Genomic DNA, 19,767 nt, shown 5'->3' with positions numbered 1-19,767 from the left:
AATTCCTGCTTAGGCCCTGCAAGCACTTTTATCACCAAGCACTGAAAAATTCCCTCTCATCCATCATACACACTTGTACCCATCAACTCTCACACAGGACTGGAGAACTCAAGCAGTGCTGTAACAGCAGGTTCCAAGAGTGTGAAATCTGCATTCATATAGCACTGCTGGGTTAGGAATGGTTTTCAGGGAATGAATTCAGGACAGGTAACTTCTAAAAGCTTAAGATGTGAGAAAGCCTCCATTAGCTAGCACTGAGATTAGAACCTTTGTTTTATGGATAGGACCACGTTCATACAGAAACAACTCTGAGTATTTGAATTACACCAACAGGCAGCAGTAACTGGAAGGTTTGGTATAAAACATTATGAGCTGTGTCAATTTAACTACAGTGTGTTCTCCTGGGTTGCAGCAGAGCTTTGGATCTCCCCCCTTTTATAAGCAGCACCTCAGTCAACAAGAATTTAGCTTGGAGGAATGCATTACAAATGTAGAACAAATCAAATTAGCTCTCAGATGTTATCTGGTGATATCTCATTTCTGCCTCAGACTTCAGCTAACCACTGGAATGCAACATCTGGGCAGTTGGGGAGGCAACTGTTCTCCTAAAAAGTACTAAATATAGGTGCTACAGGACAAATTAGAGCACAGTGCCTCACCACAGCACCTACAGCACAGGGTGAACAAGTAATGGCTTTCACACTGCAGCAAATTAGGTCTTTGTAGCCTGTGTCACCTTTACAGTGTGAAAAGGCAACTTCATCAGAGCAATTATATGCAAAGGAGGAGTGATGAAGCTACAGTCATCTGGTACAGAGGTTATTTAAAGAAATCAAGATTTGAAGCACCATTGACTTGTTTCTAACTTGTTCCCTGCCACTGAAATGTGAAGGCTCTGGAAGAATTCAGTAATACATTTGATTATGACAACCACAGGTTTTATACTCAATATTTTACATACTTAAATTTAGAGCAGGATCCTTTCTTCTTTTTGAAAGGAGAAAGTTTGCTCTCATGAAAGTTCTTTATGGTTTCCATAGAACAGGTTGGGGAATGGACTATGTGACCTCCTCAGTCAAAACTGTACATGGTGTTTCATCTTTTTCAGCATGAAGTGACAGGTTCCAGTGACATACACACTGGATGCAATGTTTTCAATAGAATTGGAGGCTTTACTGCCCAAGAGTTTAGTGGATTCAAGAACAGCAAATAAAGACTGACTATAGCAGAAGTGCCACAACCGAGTTCCATGAGGTGGTGATCAGACTGAATCATCTCCTGCAGAGAGCAGCTATGGGCTGACAGGGGCTTTGAGTGATACAAACCAACAGCCTATGATCAAAGAGCATCACTGTGTGTAGCCAGCACAGATACATAAAGCACAGGTATTTATCACACAATTAGTAAACAGTTCTAAAAAACTTGAGCAATTTTTAGCATCAAAACCAAAGGGAAACTTTGGATTACAAATGGATTACAAATGCATCAATTACCTCAGGTATTAAAGTTATTTATGATCTAAATAGGTAACAGATTAGGCTGAAATATCTGGGACTACACCAATTTTATGTTGCCACCTGAACACCTTATCTTTGCAAGTAAGAAAATTTCTCTTTGCCATTTCAGATTTATGCTATCCCTTACTTTCAGAACACAGAAACATGTAAGACTAAGGAACATTCTACATAGTCTAGATAAAACAACATCCTTCTAATTCACAAAACATAGAGCAGTTAGGGTTGGAAAGGACCTTAACATCATCCAGTTCCAACCCCCCTGCCATGGGCAGGGACACCTCACACTAAACCATCTCACCCAAGGCTCTGTCCAACCTGGCCTTCAACACTGCCAGGGATGGAGCATTCACAACCTCCCTGGGCAACCCATTCCAGTGCCTCACCACCCTAACAGGAAAGAATTTCTTCCTTATATCCAAACTTCCCCTGTTTAAGTTTTAACCCGTTACCCCTTGTCCTGTCACTACAGTCCCTAATGAAGAGTCCCTCCCCAGCATCCCTATAGCCCCCTTTCAGATACTGGAAGGCTGCTATGAGGTCTCCACGCACCCTTCTCTTCTCCAGGCTGAACAGCCCCAACTTTCTCAGCCTATCTTCATACAGGAGGTGCTCCAGTCCCCTGATCATTCTCATGGCCTCCTCTGGACTTGTTCCAACAGTTCCATGTCCTTTTTATGTTGAGGACACCAGAACTGCACACAATGCTCCAGGTGAGGTCTCATGAGAGCAGAGGAAAGGGGCAGGATCACCTCCTTCGACCTGCTGGTCACGCTCCTTTTGATGCAGCCCAGGATACGGTTGCTTTCTGGGCTGCAAGCGCACCCTGAAACCAGCTCATGTTCATTTTCTCATCGACCAGCACCCCCAAATCCTTCTTTGCAGGACTGCTCTGAATCTCTTCTTTGCCCAACCTGTAGCTTTGCCTGGGATTGCTCCAACAAATGAAATGAAACAACAACCTTCTAATTCACAAAACACTCTTACATTGGAACGTTCTGATCTCTTCTGGAGATTTCCATAGGCATCTTGGGTGAGCAAATCTCCATGTGTACCATGCACCACACAGAGGAAACCACTGCTAACCACCCCCCCCCCCATCATAACCCAACGCTTCCAAAGGGTTCTGCAGTGATTTCTGCAATGCTTTGTCCCCTATGCAGGCAGTCAGCACGCCTCGTCCCTTATTCTTGCAGGCAGTCACATCATAAACCAATCAAACACCATTGTAAAACTAAATAGGCTTTTTGGCCTAAGTTTCCAAAATTTGGGAGTAGGCCTCTCTTCCATTCAAACTAATTTGGGTAACAATGAAAAAATTCACTCATAAACAGGGGTTCTGACTACATCTTTTTCCGTCAGTGGTTCTTGCTTTCCGCTCCAACCCACATCATCTGCTCTCTTCCTTCCACCCATTCTTCCCCCCCCCACCCCCCAAAAAAAAGGCTGGCTTGGACACTGTGCTTCAGTTTGCTGTAGAACTTTCTATTTTGCTTTCCCATTCTTTTTGTTTAGTATATGAAAGCAGCTTCCTGTTTAGAAACATGGGAGTCCTACACCCTCAGTAATGATGTATTCAGCCCATCAATAATCTTGGCATCAATGTCTTAAACTTTAATAAAGCCTGACGGGATTTTCTGTACATGTCATCATCAGCCCCCAAAACAATGCACTGTGTTTGTCATCTTGCACTGAGTGAGCTCCCTTCCATGTGCTACAGCTCTAATAAGAATCCTAAGGGCTTACAAATTTCCTTCTCTTCAACATTTTGTATTACAGATTTCCAATGCCTACAGAACAAGAACAGAAGCACCAAGAGGAGACAGTGCTGTTGCAGCACACCCAACATGATCAGTACCATTCTGCCTTTCTAACCCTGAGCCACTGCAGCAGTCTGCATTGCTCGCACTGCTCAGGTATTATAACCTATAGCCCAAATCCTGGCCTTGTCATGTGCTGGGGAATAGGAATGGAACACACAATGTAACCTCCACTCAACTTCAATAAACCATTCCCCCAAACCTATCCTGCACTGGGCACTGGTGAGGCTGCACCTCGAAGCCTGTGTTCAGCTCTGGGCCCCTCACAACAGGGACATTGAGGTGCTGGGAGTGGGGCCAGAGAAGGCAATAGAGCTGGTGCAGGGCCTGGAGCACAGTGTGATGGGGAAGGGCTGAGGGACCTGGGGGGTTCAGTGTGGAGAAGAGAAGGCTCAGGGGGGACCTGATCGCTCCCTACAAGTGGCTGACAGGAGGATGAAGCCAGGAGGGGCTGGGCTCTGCTCCCAAGGAACAAGGGATGGGACAAGAGGAACCGGCCTCAAGCTGCACCAGGGCAGGTTGTGATGGAGCTGAGGAACAATTCCTGCCCCAGAGGATGCTCAGGCATTGGAACAGGCTGCCCAGGGCAGGGCTGCAGTCACCGTCCCTGCAAGCATTCACACACCGTGGAGACGAGGCCTCAGTGCCATGGGTTATTGGTGGCCTTGGCAGTGCTGGGTATGGTTGGACTGGATGAGCTTAAAGGGCTTTTCCAATCAAGTTGATTCTATGACTGTCTTGTTCAAATACACAGACTGGATCAAAATCTGTTTCTATGGATTCAAGAACAGGCAGAAGCTTTGGGGACATCAAATAAAGTGAATTATTTGTCACTTCAGGAGTTTAATGCATGTAAGCGCAGGCTTTCCCCCTACTGAAATTTAACTGCAGTTAACTTCAGCAAAGTTTAATAACTCTGTCCAATAAGACAGCCATATAACTACCACTTGAATGAGTAGGGGCAGGAGCAGCCTTGTACACCACACACAACCATGTGCTGCTCTTCCCCAAGCTGTGCTGAGCAGCAGAGTGGTTAACCACAGTTTATTCTATACACTGTGATTCCTCAGCTGATGCTACCAGCCAAGCTCTAGCCTAGAGCTGAGGCATCCTAAAACCTGCCAATGCAAGGCACACATACTGTTTTACTCTTCTGGGGGCTTGGTCTGTGCCTACATAAGCATCAAAACATATCTGAATCTTTTTTTCCTGGGTGAGCAGCAGAGTTAATTTAGAACTGTCAGCAAGTGCCATCCTAATTAAAACCAAATGAATAATTGTGCAACTACAGGGCCTGTTGACACAGGCTACATCCATCAGGCAGGCAAAGCCAACCGAGCTTGAACTGGAGGAAATGCAGCACCATCTAGTGTCCTATGTGAGGTAGAGATTCAAATCAATGCTGCAGTGGGTTCACAAAGTAATCCCATAGGTAGGTGACGCTCAAAAGCAGTAGGACACCAGCGTTCCAACTGTAACAGCACTTCTGAAATAGGGAACTGCACAATAATCTTGTTAAAGAGCTGCTGCGAGTAGAGGAGTTGCTTAAAGACAAGAAATTAAGACACAACTCTGCCACCTATCAGAAAGATGCAGTCCAAAAGCTAAAAACTATCAGAAGGCTGCTATCTGCAATAAGCTACTAGAAATAAAAAGGCAAGCTTCAAGAAGCTGAGTAATACTAAAACCACATCAGGAACAGGAGTCTTGACCAATGGCTAGAACAGCCAACAGATGATCAGAGAGTAGAAAGAACAGAAAGAAAGACAAGACTGCAGAAAAGCTTTTTAAGTTATTATTGGGTTTTTAATCCACACTCAGCACAGAGGAGCTCAATGTGGCTCCCACTCTGGAGAGCTCGTTTCAAACTGTACAGTCAAAGATGCTACTGGACATTTCAGCAACATAGTAATAGATCTTTATAATCAGCCAGTAAATACCCAAGAAATCAATGAGACAAGAACTGAACAACCACCATGCGTAACCTCTCACTTAAAACTTCAAAAGAAGGTGGTGATGAATGAGACAACTGAACAGTTGTACAGGGATTCAGGTGAACTGACCTCTTTCAACTATGCCGATACACTGTAATACAGAAATACCAGACATAGATCAATGTGTTATGCTGGCAAATATAGCTCAAGTGAAGGTAATACTGACCTCACATCTCTCTCAGAGATCCCAACAAGTGTTACTAACATTCTTTCTAAAATTCATCAAGGCAGAAGTTCCTGATGTGCCAATACATTGTGTATCATGTTAGGCCTCCACTACAAAAATCATATTGTACAAAAAGGAACAGAGCAGCTTTCATCAAAAATGAAAGCACGAAGTATATGCTCATCACCTGAGTGTATATATTTTACTACCAAAAAAAGTTAGTATTCCTTTCAGAATGATTTAGCTTGGAGCTTACCAGGGCAGACCTTGCATTCCTGACCTCTGTCACAAGCTATGGACTAAGTTATGGGTGCTTTAACTGTAGAAGAAAGTGCCAGAACAAACTCCTTCTGTTAACCCTGCAGAGCGTGCCTAATAAATTTTAGGTACTTAGGTTCTCAAGTCACAAGTCGAGCTCCACAGGAAGTGATACAGCATAGACCTACGTCTTATAGGCCTTTCACATATAGTTACTAAAACCTTTCATAGCACAAGTGCCTCCCTCCAGCCCCCACCAATACAAGAAGAATGAATTGCAAACAGGTCCTAAGGAAGCATATCAGTATATTCAGGGTTGCAGCACACCTTCACTACAGGTAACTAATAAGCATCTTAAGCAATGATGCAGAGTTTAATATAGTCAAGAACTGAAAGAGGCTACAGGCACTGGGAAATGAATGTATGCAGCAGGCAGCTCAACAGCATGTTAGGCAGCAACTTCAGTCTCAACTTACGGCCTTGTGAACCGTAGTTCTTTTAACAAAGCCACAATAAAAACATCTGAAAACACTGTAAAGAAGTCCATCTTCTTTACATATATTAAGTGGAAGATGCATATATACATATATATACACACATATACTATTTCCCTTCTACAAGAATAAGCATCAAGAACTCAAACAGGGAAAAGCCATCAATTATATTGCTGATCTGGGTACTATCGGTCCCCCCACCCCACCCCCCAAATATCAATCTGCCACACTCAGGTATTAATAAGGATAGAAATTACACCACACACAAAGTTACTATTTTCTCAGGAACTGAGGCTACATACTACAATTTAGCATAGCACTAGCTCTATAGAATCACCTCTAACAACGTATTCAACACACAAACATGACAAGTCAAATGTGAAAGAGACAGCAAATTTATTTAAAACAAAAAATTCAGACATTGCTCTTAAAGAATAAAAGAAAATGAAGGCTTCTTTTACTGAAGTGACAAAGCAGGCAGTTTACAGCACTTACATCAGTTCTGAGAGAATTGGGTTGGGTTTACACTGCTTCAATCGACTACATCTACTTTCCACAAGACAAAGCGGATCCCCTTCCCTCCCATTCCCAAAAGAACAGCCCAAACCAGCCTATAAAAAACACACACAGAATTTTGAGACACGTGATCAAAACACGAACCATTGTCCAAAAGCCTGAAACTTCCCAACAAGGTTAAATCCTCTGTTGCTTCAACCAACCCTCAACGGGGGAGCTACAAGCACAACGCCGTCACCTCTGACAAAGAGCATCGGAATATTCCTTTTGGTAGACTATGAAGAAGGAAAGAAAAATTTACATTTACAAAACTGCAGTTTACACAACATCTCCAAAGCATCTGACCAAACACAATCCTAACACAACACCAGAAACAACTCCAATGCATACAAGCTCAATTGTACAACATCCTGGCATGCTGAAGCAATCAATACAACATCAAGCCATTGATTATCCTTTCTATTTTCAAGACAATTTGCCCCAAACTCCTGTGGATTCATCAAGTAGTCAGCAGTAAACTATAACAACATAACTGATTGTGTTTATCCCCATAGAAAGCTTTTTTAAAAGTATACCAAGTCCTTACCTTATAGATCTCTTCATAGGTTTCCTCATCAATCTCTATTGTAGTTACAGTTTCTTCCACATCACCCAAGATCATATTTAAGTGCTGATCGTATGCCTGGAGGAATGAAGGTAGTTTATTACTTCTTTCAGGATTCAAACAGAAGCTTATTAAAATAAGGATTCCAGCAAGACTTTCTGACATAATTAGTTTAGCCTGATTTTGACCAAAATATGCCACTATACATATCAAAACAAAGTAATATCAGTTATAGTTGTATTTCAAAACAACAAATATGGTACCCTGGAGCTTACAAAAAAAGGAAGACACATTTACTGAAACACTCCTAAAGGAAATAGCTCTGAAGCATTCACATACAGAACACATACAAGAACAGAAACAGACATACTTTAGCACTATTAAACCAGCTACACATTCTCTGCTGCCAGTCCAGCCTCCTGGAATTGATTGCCTGGGGTCAACTTAAAGGCCATGAAAGCTGTAATTCATACAATGCTTCAAAGATTTAAAACAAGCACGTGTTCCAGAAACCTTACAAAAGCATATTGCAAACTACATGTTTGCCTCATGGATGTCTCCTCATCTTTGTGGTCCCAAAGGAGCTGAAGGCCAGTTAACATAGGGGCAACTCTTCCCCAACACGGTGCAGTACTTGGGAAGGATGACTGACAATAGAAATAAAGATTCCATCTCATCAGGAGACATATAACTCTCAGAAGAAAGCATTTACACAAATGAGACCTGCAGAGAGCTCAGCTGAGCACATATCCCATCATACCCTCATAGGGTGTGCCTCGAGATACTCGTTTGATAATGATAATCTCACCCTTAATTCAGTCTTAAAGAGACCTCAGGGTACTTCACAAGAGGCCTGCAGCATTATTGCTTATTTCAAACACAGAAATGGAACCCAAAAGCAGTGGAATTAATTGCTTGGTATCATTCAGGAGATAAGAAAACCCGAAATACTCTAAAGCACCATTTAATAGCAATCAGGGCACTGAACAGATCAGATTTTTCCACCAATCACGTTTTACCTTTGATAAAAGAAAGGGCTCAACCCTTGTTGCTAAAGTCATCTCTAACCTACCTTCTGCAACCACGTCCACGCTTTTAACCGAGATACAATTGCTTACTTTCTTAATGGACTTTTTAAGCAATCAACCAAGTATTACAGGTAAGCCTGTGTAATAGTCTATCGTGCATGAAAGAAGGCTGCCCGGTGTTTCACTGGATAAGCACAGTAGTGTTCTAAAAGTTCTACTTACATGCAGCCTGCCTCTAAGCTCTCTGTCATTCCTCATTTTGACATAGATTCGCTCATCGAGACTCAGCCTGATGAGATCAAGCGGCTCCTCTACAGTATTGGTTGTTTGTTGCTAAAAAAAAAAAAAAGCAAATATAAAAAGTTATTTGCACAGAAGAAGCCTCTGGTTGCAAGACACAGAAAACAAACAGGGAAGAACATGGATATATTCCAAATCATTCCTTTGCGTCCCATTGGAAGCGAGTGCAGCTGATAGTACCACTCTATGGATGTTCGCCAGCCTGAGCAAAGGACTTCAGTTTAGTTTTAGGATCCCATCTAAGATGTGTGAACACCTCTGTGCATACCCCATAGCACACTGCTTATTTCCTTCTCAGTGAGGCGGAGCCAAGGGTGGTTTAGAATCATGGAATGGTTTGGGTTGGAAAGGACCTTAAAGCTCCTCCAGTTCCAACCCCTGCCACGGGCAGGGACCCCTTCCACTGGAGCAGCTTGCTCCAAGCCCCTGTGTCCAACCTGGCCTTGAACACTGCCAGGGATGGGGCAGCCACAGCTTCTCTGGGCACCCTGTGCCAGCGCCTCAGCACCCTCACAGGGAAGAGCTTCTGCCTAAGAGCTCAGCTCAGTCTCCCCTCTGGCAGGTTCAAGCCATTCCCCTTGGCCTGCCCCTACAGGCCCTGATGAAGAATCCCTCTCCAGCATCCCAACAGCGATCCTCCATTTCCCTCCTCCGGGGGTGTCCCCCTCTCCTGACCACCCGGGCGGCAGCGCAAGGACCGAGACCACGAAACACGCTCATTCCACACCGAAAGCGCTCCCGCAAAGGGCTGCGCCTCAAAGAGGCGGCCCAAGCTGGGGCCTCCGGCGGGAGGTACCCCCAACCCCGGCTACCTCCACCTCCAGCCGCGGAGGCCTCCCTGTGCCGGGGAAGGGAAGCCGGGAAGCACCGGGAGCACGGAGGGAAGCCGAGCTGCACTCACCTGATCCACCTCATCCGCCATCTTTCAAACCAGCTCCCGCGCTCTCCCGCGAGACTTTATGGCCCTTCCCCTCCGGGCCCGGCGGAGGTGGGAGCACGGCGGGGCCGCCGCGGAGGGGACGGCCATGGCCAGGAAGCGGAAAGCATCGCCTCGACCGGTGGCTGCCGCCAGCAAGAAGCGGTCCGGGGGGCTGCGGGCACCGCGGGGGGATCCGGAGGAGGAGGAGGAGGAGGAAGGTGAGTGCGGGAGGCGGGCCGGGCCGGGAGCTGCGCCATATCCGCGGCATGGTGCCCTCCGGGCCTGTGGTGCTGCGGAGGGTCAGGGAGTAACTGGTGTTAGTGCAGGGGAAGGGCCGTTACCTCAGGCTGCGGGTGTGGGGTCCTGCGGTCACCTGCTTGGCACCCAGAAATCGGGGGGGTAAATTCGTGTGTGAAAGGTAAGACTGTTGGAATCTCTATGGACTTCGGACAGGTTCCCCATCCCTGGCAGTGCTCAAGGCCAGGTTGGACTCAGGGGCTTGGAGCAAGCTGCTCCAGTGGAAGGGGTCCCTGCCCGTGGCAGCGGTTGGAGCTGGATGGGCGATAAGGTCCCTTCCAACGCAAACCAGGCTGGGGTTCTTGTGCATTACCTTATTATGAGTGTGTCCCTTAAACAGATCTTGTTCAGTTCTTAGCTATTTATACAGGGTCAGTGACAGGCTAATCATTGAGAGTGCTCACTTTCCTCTCTAATTAACTCTATAGAGGCTTTGTTTCCGATTGCCATGTGGATGAGACTTCATCCTTTAACACAACCTTCTTTCCTTCTGTCCCGTGCAGATGATTTTGAAGAGAAAAAGCCCAGAGTAAAGAAGAACAACTCCAAAGCTCCAGCTAAGAAGAAGAAAGAAGAGTGTGATACTGGAGTTTCCAACTCAACAAATAACTCTTCAAAACAAAAAGGGGCAAAATCACTGAAAAAAGAAGATAAAAAGACCCCTAGAAATAAAGAGAATCATAACAAAGAGAAAACAGTCAGGCAAGTGCAAGTTTGCTTCTCATTCAAGTCTACAGGAGCTTTCTCTTCATGTTACTTGCTTAGAGCCTGGTGCTGCATATGTGCTTGTGAGCAGTTTGTTTTAGCCCACCAGACCCATTTGTTTCACACATCTGAACAGAAGTATTCTCTTATTCAAATATGGGAGCCTTTGCAAATGTAAGGGTTTAAATACAAAGTTTTACTGCATTTGATATAGTCCTAACATGGGACTAGGAAGGCATTATGGAATCCAGCATGACTAGAAATGCTGGCATGAGATTTGGGGTTAAAATGATAAGCAGAAATCTTTAAACATATCATTCTCTAGTGATTTTTTGAAGCCAAATATAATATCAGCACAGTCTTACAGCAAACATACCTGTGTTTAATTGTCAGGTAACGTGTTGATTATCTGACAGTCACTGAGTTGGGTATCTGTTGAGTATCTGACAGCTACTGAGGCAGAGGTCACGCTTCATTTATTTGCCTATTTCTCTGTTTTTCTCAAGTAAAGCACCACCATTTCCTGATCTTAAGCCTTTATGATAACTTTAACAGTGACTCCCTGAAGCCCCCTCCAGAGGAGATAAAGCTGAAGAGAGAATCTCCTGTTAAAAAAGAGGTGGATGAAGACAATACTGATGATGATGATGAAAGCGAAGATGAATGGGAAGACGTGGAAGGTAACAATTACATGTTTATTCATATTTTAAGGAGTTAATGTTGTTATACACTTCTTTTTGTATAAGTTGATTTTGGAACTGTTTCTCATTTGGATTCAGGTAAATGTATCTACTCTGTATACCTAAAGTATGTTCCATGTGCATATCTATATCTTTAAAAGCCCATATCTCACAATGCTTTTAGAATGGTTCCAGAGCAGAAAAAAGCCAGACAACTACTGATCTGATGGTAGTGTCTTGAATTTGTTGGCTTCTGTTAAGCTTATGCTACCATTCACAAGGCATTTTCTCAGCTGTTTTGTGTGTCTTGTGAGCAGCTAAGAATGAGTTTGAAGATTCAGAACTGTGACATCCTAGTAGAGAGGACATGAAACCAACTGAGCTTTATGTTTGCAGAACTCCAGGAACCTGCCACAGATAACTTAGAAGCTGCTGTTCTTCCAGTGCTGCCAAGTAACCCTGTTGAGATAGAGATTGAAACCCCAGAGCTGCTGAAGAAAAGAGAGAGGAGGTGAGAACAGGAAAGACAGTGGAGGGCCATTAAAGGATGTAGTTAACAATATGCTGTCTTGACTATCACTGACTTGCTGGGTTCTGGGTGGACATCCCCACTTTGTGCAGACAGTGTTGAGTTGGAATGATGCAAGGTCATGGATGGAGAATGGTTTGCACACTGACAATGCCAGAAATCTTCAGTGGCAGTTGGTGGGAATGGAGGCATTTCAGCTTCCTCGAAAATCAAGTGTGTAACTTCATTGTGCTTTAATATCTACATTCCCAAAGCAGGGACAGCTGTAGCTCTCTTCAAGGAGAGCTGTGGGTGATTGGCACTGTTTTACTGAGATGTGAATAGGTGGTCAAATGAAAGCCCTCAGCACCTGGAGCATTACACCAAGGAATTAAAAATTTAGTATTGACCCCTCAAAAGCTAACTGATAGAATTTAGGCCATCTGCATGTGCTAACTCTCTTCATAGTCAGGTACATAGAGTTCACAGTTTATTAGTCACATGCATCCTGCATTCACATATCCAGTAAGTGAACTTCTGTTAAGTGTGCACAGAAGATTCTCTGGGATGGGTTCTCTTTGTGAACTGATTCAGTTCAGGAAGCCAGGAAGGAAGGTCCATATTAAAACCACAACCTCCATTTCTTTTGTGATCTGATGCAGAGAAAAGAGAAAAGCTGAGTTTGAGATCTATCTTCGGAGAATGATGAAGCGTTTCAACAAGGAGGTTCGTGAGGAGACACATAAGGTATTGGTCACAGAGAACAACGGCTGAGAAAAATACGAGCATAAAGATGTCTGAACTGATTTTTAATGAAGAAGAAACTAATTTTGATGAAATAATGTGGGGCCTGTAGTCCTCTCTGTTCATTAGACTTCTCCTAAACTGTAAGTTAGAAACAGCAGTAACTGCATTATAAAACAAAGCAGGTGGGAGTGTGGTATGTATTTCTCCACTGAGCATGTATTTGCTCATTCTGTTGGTGTTAAACTGTCGGTCCTGTAGAGCTGGAAACAGAAATAGGGACTTCAAAGCTTTACTGTCTTGTGATGGTGATCTGAAGACAGCCTACATCCACCCTGTGTGTGGCTGGGGGGCTTCATTGTTGCCTGTGTCTGTTAAAAGGAGCAGTAAAGCCTTCCTTATTTTTACCATGAAAAGAAAACTTCTTGTGAACTCACTTTAGAAACTTCTTTCTCTCAGGTTCACCTCCTGTGTTTATTAGCAAATGGTTTCTACAGAAACAGGATCTGCAGCCAGCCAGAGCTTCATGCCATTGGCCTGTCCATCATCCCCATCCGCTTCACTAAAGTGCCTGCAGGCCAAGTGGACCTTCAGTACCTTTCCAACTTGGTGATGTGGTAAACCTCTCTTGTGCTCTCACATAAAATGTAGAACCAGCCTTCAGGGAGAGGAGTACATGTAGTTACTGATGTTCAGTGATTTTTCTGATGTTAAGGACAAGGGAAGGAAAGGATAAACTATGAAGTTTAAGAAGAGTCACAAATGCTGGACAATAATGAGGTGTCCCTTGTTTCAGGTTTGTTAGAACCTTCACTATCAACGATGAGCTTTCCACTGAAAAAGGAGAGTCCCTTCAGTCGACCTTGGAGAGGCGCTTTGCCATCTATGCTGCACGGAGTGAAGAAGAGTTGGTGCATGTAAGTGCCTGGGCACTGGTTGCTGAGTTGGGATGCTTGATGAGTGCTCTCAGGGAAGACACAAAGTGGTGGTTGAGGAATGGATTTGGAGAAAACAAATTGGTGACTTAGGTGATTGTTGGCTTTTTCTTGTTGTTGTATTTTTATTTGCAGTTGAAGTATTTAATCTGCGATTAAAGTATTCAGTTTGAACTGTGCCCAACTAGATCTGGGAGACTTACTGCTGCTGCTCCAGCAGAATGGGTGATTTACCCTCTTTAGGAGTTTGTTCCTCATCAGTGAGTTAATAGCAATATCCCTGTCACAGCAGTAACATAAATAAGACTGCAATGCTTAAAGACTGTAGCAACTGGGCTACCTATACATCATGTCGGTGTACACAGCACTGGGTAAAAGGTAGGAATGGAAATGATTTGTGACAGAACCCAGATTGTAAAGGAGTTTCAAGAGGGGTTTTTATTAATACACCTTGAAAATGGGTTAAAACATGCTTTGTTTTCTCTTGTGCAGATGTTTTTAATCATTCTGCGAGCCCTACAGCTGCTGTGTCGCCTCGTGCTGTCTCTTCAGCCTGTTCCTCTCAAGGAGGCAAAAGCAAAGGTAGTTTGTGTTGGGTGTGTGGAAGAGGGAATAGGCCATGGGTTTAGAGAGTAGGATTGGAAAAACTTTCTGGCTGTTGCAGCCTCAGGTGAATCACTGCATGAGCTAGGGGTGACCATGGTCTGTCTCTAGTGCAGAACACACAAACCCTAGATTTTTAGGTTTCTCCTTAAAGACCCACCCATTTGGTGTGTTTCAGCAAAGACTTTAGTCTTCAGTGGCTTTAAATGTCTTTAAAACTTAGACAGCAAACACTTGCTGCTCTCTTCAGCCATTTGCCTGAAGTTTTCAAGTCCCTGAGACATGCAGACTGACCACCCTTTGGTCTGCATGCACCTTGTGCTGATTTCAGTCTATATTTTAACATCTTAACCATAAGAAAGTGATAAAAGTGACCTTGCCTGTTCCTTGCAGGGGAAAAGCAGTACCTCTCAGGGGCAGAAGAGCTCTGCCATAACACCCAAAGCTGCAGCAAAAAAATGCCCCTGCAAGAAGGCCAAGCGGGAAGAGAACTCCTCAGAGGGTGAAGAAGACAACAAGGAACCAGAGAAACCCCAAACTGCTCAGCCCAAAAGGCCACGCAAGTCGCAGCTGACTGCAGGCAGGGAATCTGGTAATGGGGAGAGCAGTTCAGTGGAAAAAGATGTTCCAGTCAGGCCCAAGAACAATCGGCGGAGACGAGTGGCTTCCAAAGTGTGTTACAAAGAGGAGAGTGGCAGTGATGAGGGCAGTGAGTCGGACTTTGAGGTTTCAGAGGAGGAGAGTGATCTCTCTGATGAGGATTTTGAAAATGTCTCTAAAAAGCAGAGGAGCTCAATGGGCTCCCAGAAGTCAAAGGTAACAGCTACAAAAAGCCCTAAAGTTGAGACTTCCCAACGGAGGATATCTCAGAATTCATCTGGAGCTGAGCCTAGGCCAGTAAAAAGTCCAGCTCCAGCCTTGGCTTCTGCACCAAAAAAAAGGAACAAAATCATTTCTAGTGATGAGGATGATGGGCAGGAGGCAAGGAAGGCAACGGGCACAGACCAGTGGCTGGAGGTGTTCCTTGAGCCTGAGGACAAGTGGGTGTGTGTAGACTGTGTTCACGGCAACATTGGCCAGCCCCAGCTGTGCTTCACGCGTGCCACAAAGCCACTTTCCTATGTCCTGGGATTTGACAATGATGGGAGCGTGAAGGATGTGACACAAAGGTATGACCCACTGTGGATGACGGCAACAAGGAAGAGCCGTGTGGACCCTGTGTGGTGGGAAGACACGCTGCAACCATATAGAAGTCCCTATGTGCAAAGAGATGAGAAGGAGGAAAATGAGGTAAATGGCAAGAGGTTACTCAGGACATTTAGTGCCAGGAGTCCAGTCCTTGGATTCTCATTTAGGCCAAAAGCATTAGGAACCTTTCCATGAGGAAGGAAGTTTCTGTTTGGGCTTGAAAGGTTCCAACTGAGCATGTTTTAAAGGGAATATAGATTAAAGATAGTAAAGATAAATTAGTAAAAGGAGTAAAGATGGATTAAAGTAGTATCAAATGGTGGCTCTTTAGATAAATTTGCATAACAAAAATACTGGACAGCCCATGCTGGAAACTTACTCATGTGGTTTCTGTACAGTTCAGCATTACCTTTCTCACAGAAAGTCCTTAAAATACATAGATCTGGGTACACCTATTTGCAACAAGAATGCTTTGGTGTATGGCTGCATCTGATTAAGTTTCTGGTGGTTTTTCTTATTGTAATCATTCTTCTTTTCTTACAAAGAGTGGTGCAGGAGAGTTGTGAAATCACTCTTTCTTTTGTACAATTCCTACAGTTTCAAGTTAAGCTTCAGGATCAACCTCTACCAACATCAATTGGAGAGTATAAAAACCATCCTCTCTATGTGCTGAAGAGGCACCTCCTGAAATACCAGGCGATCTATCCTGAGTCAGCTGCTATCCTGGGGTACTGCAGGGGAGAGGCTGTCTACTCCAGGTGAGTAGTGCAGTATCAGCAGTAGTCTAAGGCCACCTGCATAGACAAGGAGAGGCATTTAGCTGCTCAGACAGCATTTGTGTATCACTTAGATACACCTTTTCTACTATCCCTAATGTGTTAACAGTTTCTCTGAACTTCAGAACTCTTATGGTTCCTTCCTTCTGGCCTTTATAGGGACTGTGTACACACACTGCACTCCAAAGACACTTGGCTGAAGCAAGCTCGTGTGGTGAGGATTGGAGAAGTGCCTTACAAGGTAAGAGAGTTTGACTTCGTCTGCCCTCTAAAGTTCAGGCTCTGGTTTGGGTTTTGCCTTCTCTCTGTCAGCAGATGTATATTTCTCACTTGCATAGCTTGTGGTGTCTGTACTGGGAATCTGTGCCTCTAGTCCCTATATACCAAAAGCACAGGTGTCTCTTCTTCCCACCCCAAGGCTATTGAGCAGAGTTGTGTACTTTCCATCTTCAAAGGCATCCTAGAGTTCTGTCTGAACTGCACAATCTGGCTCCCTTTTGCGTACAGACGCTGTGGGTTACCACTTACAAGCAATAGATACTGATGCTAGGAAATGGGCATTTCTTCCCTCGCAGAGCCTTCTCCTTTGATGTCCTAGGGAAGTCTGAAGACACTGGCAGCTTGTTGTTGCAGTATTACAGGCTTGGTCATTGTACTTGTGCAGATGGTGAAGGGATTTTCCAACCAGGCCCGGAAGGCACGTCTCACAGAGCCTGCAAACCAGGACAAGGAGGACCTGGCGCTGTTTGGCCGCTGGCAGACAGAGGAGTTTCAGCCGCCTGTAGCAGTGGATGGAAAGGTAGCTGGGAAGGCAGCTGGTGAAGGCAGTATTTTTATGGAGCTGTGGGCTTTATTTTTCCTGAAGTTGCATGTTTCAGAGGTGAAATCACCATCAATAACCTCTGGGTTCAGGATTAAGAGTTCAGAGGTTACTGCACCCAGAAGGAAATGGTCAGAACTTCACTGAGGACCTTCCCCAGTCCAAGTAATGAGTGCTTGCAGTGCAGGCTGCCAGCTTCATCATTTCATTGATCTAAGTGTCCTATCCCATGTTTGTTGTGCTGATTCTCTGCATTGCAGCCTGAGTAGCAAGGCCTAGGCAGAGAACATAGCTGGGAGATAACCATGCAGGTAAAATCAAGGCACATGCCTTGTCATGTGAATACTAATTGAGTGCTGGAGTGAAACAGCAGGTCAGCAGGAAGGAAGAGTCCCTGTGGTGCAGCAGGGACTCTCACTGTTTCTCTTTGACTTTCAATGACAGGTTCCTCGGAATGAATACGGAAATGTTTATCTCTTCCTGCCATCCATGCTACCCATTGGCTGTGTGCAGCTGAAGCTCCCAAATCTGAACAGAGTGGCGCGGAAGTTGGACATTGACTGTGCTCAGGCCATCACTGGATTTGATTTTCACGGTGGCTACTCACACCCAGTGTATGTAAAGTTGCTTTGTTGCACTTGACAGATCTTGCTGTCCTGCACAAGCTGTATACCCTGTGTTAAGGACTACATCTGATGGGCTACACTGGTAAAGCAGTTCTGGTCAGCAGGCATTTGGTCCCTTTCTGTTTCCTTCTAGTAGCTGACACAATTATGTTTTCCTTCCTAGCATCGATGGCTACGTTGTCTGTGAGGAGTTTAAAGAGGTGCTCATTGCTGCCTGGGAGAACGAACAAGCAGAAATAGAAAGGAAGGAGCAAGAGGTGAGAATTACTTTTGCAGCTTCCCTATTTATTAAATAAATTGAAACTGTGGACCATTAAACAAGGGTGGGCTCATAGCAGGAAGCATGGAGCTCCATGCTTCTGGAGCAGGAAGCATGGAGCTCTTCTGAGCAGGAAGCATGGAGCTCATGTAGATGTAGGGCCTATCTACATCTCCCCTCTGTCAAGTTAAAGCCATTCCCCTTGGCCTGTCCCTACAGGCCCTTGGCCCAAGCCCCTCTCCAGGTTTCCTGCATCCCCTTTAGGCACTGGAGATACTCCAAGGTCTCCCCTGCAGGAGCCTTCTTTTCTCCAGGCTGACCCAGCCCAGCTCTCTCAGCCTGGCTCCAGAGCAGAGCTGCTTCAACCCTCACAGCATCTCCACGGCCTCCTTTGGACTTGCTCCAACAATTTTGTTCCAAAATGAGGGATACACACAGGAGGTTACAGTTTTGGAGGTGGCTCTGGTGTACTTTACAGTCAGGGAGCACATTAGAAAGTGGCAGCGTGTGTTTAGCAGGTAACTGGACACCAACACGTTTTGCTGTTAAGAATCTTGTAATGTGAGACATGTAAGTTGATGTGGGTTTTTTTTTAATGGCAGTTTCACATCTTCAAAGTTCCATTTCCTGTGGGTATAAGTACATTGAAACTTACAGTAGTAAATTTCTCTCCATAACAACCCCGTGTAGAAGCGTGAGAAGAGAGTTCTGGGGAACTGGAAGCTGCTGATAAAAGGACTTCTCATCAGGGAGAGACTGAAGAAACGCTACTCCTTCAAGGTACCTGCATTTCTAGTAGTGATTTCTTTTTCAGGGTGGTATTTCAGAGAGTCATAGAATCACAGAGTGATTTGGATTGGAAGGGACCTTAAAGCTCATCCAGTTCCAATCCCAGGGGATGGTGGAACCCACACTATAGCGGTGGAGGTGACACATGCTCCATAGGTAAATGCATGAGATGGAGATGGCCCAGCCCCACAGAGGGCTGATGATCAGTGTGTAACTGCTGAGTCTACAAGAGCTCACCAGAGTCAGCTAGAACTAAGTGCTGCTTCCATCCCTCTGAGTTTTGCTTTAGGCTGTCACCCAGCTGAGCAACACCGCTACAAAAACACCAACTGTTCCCTACCTTTTTTACAGGCTGTCTCCCATAAAAGACTCCCCTGAAGAGCTTTCAGTCTCTCTTCATTTGTTGCCTGTTTTCTGACGGCTATGTGGGCAGTTTGATTATGTGCTTGCTTTGCTGTGGGCAATTACAAGTGGTTTCTAGAGCAATTTCTTGATTTTCATGCCTGTTTCTTCCAGACTGAACCCTCAGCACCAGCGACAGAGAAAGGAGCAGGATTCTCTTCTGAAGAAGGAGGAGGGCCGAGCTCAGAGCCTGCAGCAGGGAATGTGGATCTCTTCTGGCCCCAGAATCGCCAGTTGGAGTTGAAAAAGGAAGGGAAGACAACCAGAAAGAGCAAGCGAGAAAGGAAAGCGGAGGAAGCCCATTTGTTCCCCTTTGAGAAACTGTGAGCAGAACAGGGTTTGCTTTGCTGTTTCGAGATGCAGGAACAAGTCACAACAGGTATCCCTTACCAGTCACTTTCCCTAGGAGGACTAAGCCCTTTCACTTACGCTTCTGAGCTGGCAGGGACCAGCCTCACTCAGTATCCAGAGCTGCTTTTGCTGTCACAGGTAATGAGATCCATCCTTTTATCCTTGGACATGGATGTGCAGCAGTACCTTCTGAGGTCAGGTTATGCTGTCAGGGTTTTCTCCTCTCTTCTACATCACTTGGCACTAATAACTCACTTTTCTGAGGCATTCCTCCATTAGCACTGGCTTTTTTTACTTTTTTCCTTCCCCTTCTTTCCTGCTTGCTCAGGACAACAGCACGTGGCTGCTGTTTCAGTCTGCAGCAAGCCGGCCACAGAACTACTGACATCTCATTTGATTTGTACCTTACCTACATCAGTGGTGAGGCGAAGCTCTGGGCAGGCTGCCTCATCACACAAGGGGCAATAGCTC

The 19,767-nt window shown here is 45.0% G+C and overlaps 2 protein-coding genes across 2 annotated transcripts; one reads left to right on the top strand and one right to left on the bottom strand.

Moving 5' to 3' along the window:
* Positions 1 to 6,625: 6,625 nt before the first annotated feature.
* Positions 6,626 to 9,667, bottom strand: LSM3 (LSM3 homolog, U6 small nuclear RNA and mRNA degradation associated). Its single transcript, XM_061357201.1, has 4 exons — positions 9,596 to 9,667; positions 8,617 to 8,727; positions 7,349 to 7,444; positions 6,626 to 7,037 (listed from the first exon to the last, which is right to left on the bottom strand). The coding sequence occupies exons 1-4, from the start codon at positions 9,614 to 9,616 to the stop codon at positions 6,957 to 6,959; spliced, it is 309 nt and encodes a 102-aa protein (XP_061213185.1). The 5' UTR covers positions 9,617 to 9,667; the 3' UTR covers positions 6,626 to 6,956.
* Positions 9,668 to 9,688: 21 nt separating this feature from the next.
* Positions 9,689 to 19,569, top strand: XPC (XPC complex subunit, DNA damage recognition and repair factor). Its single transcript, XM_061357202.1, has 16 exons — positions 9,689 to 9,831; positions 10,414 to 10,612; positions 11,171 to 11,295; positions 11,692 to 11,806; positions 12,466 to 12,550; positions 13,007 to 13,164; positions 13,344 to 13,464; positions 13,975 to 14,067; positions 14,479 to 15,375; positions 15,871 to 16,031; positions 16,209 to 16,290; positions 16,714 to 16,848; positions 17,314 to 17,483; positions 17,659 to 17,752; positions 18,445 to 18,534; positions 19,060 to 19,569. Exons 1-16 carry the CDS (start codon positions 9,720 to 9,722, stop codon positions 19,270 to 19,272), a joined length of 2,850 nt encoding a protein of 949 aa, XP_061213186.1. The 5' UTR covers positions 9,689 to 9,719; the 3' UTR covers positions 19,273 to 19,569.
* Positions 19,570 to 19,767: the final 198 nt, after the last annotated feature.

This window comes from Neopsephotus bourkii, unplaced genomic scaffold (assembly GCF_033783945.1).
Source record: "Neopsephotus bourkii isolate Nb327-2 ecotype Australia unplaced genomic scaffold, CSIRO-AGI_Nbou_v1 NB_887, whole genome shotgun sequence".
Lineage (NCBI taxonomy): Eukaryota > Metazoa > Chordata > Aves > Psittaciformes > Psittacidae > Neopsephotus > Neopsephotus bourkii.
The sequence above is the reverse complement of the archived record's forward strand: the minus strand, read 5'-3'. Positions and strand labels throughout refer to the sequence as shown.

Bases quoted from the DNA above. Each gene is read 5' to 3' on its own strand.
- LSM3 (XM_061357201.1), bottom strand. From the start codon at position 9,616: ATGGCGGATGAGGTGGATCAG. The intron at 7,445-8,616 runs GTAAGTAGAACT...TCATTCCTCCAG, and splicing joins AGCTTAGAGGCAGGCTGCAT to GCATACGATCAGCACTTAAA. The intron at 7,038-7,348 runs GTAAGGACTTGG...CCTTCTTCATAG, and splicing joins CCTATGAAGAGATCTATAAG to TCTACCAAAAGGAATATTCC.
- XPC (XM_061357202.1), top strand. From the start codon at position 9,720: ATGGCCAGGAAGCGGAAAGCATCGCCTCGACCGGTGGCTGCCGCCAGC. The intron at 11,296-11,691 runs GTAACAATTACA...TTATGTTTGCAG, and splicing joins TGAATGGGAAGACGTGGAAG to AACTCCAGGAACCTGCCACA. The intron at 16,032-16,208 runs GTGAGTAGTGCA...TGGCCTTTATAG, and splicing joins GGAGAGGCTGTCTACTCCAG to GGACTGTGTACACACACTGC.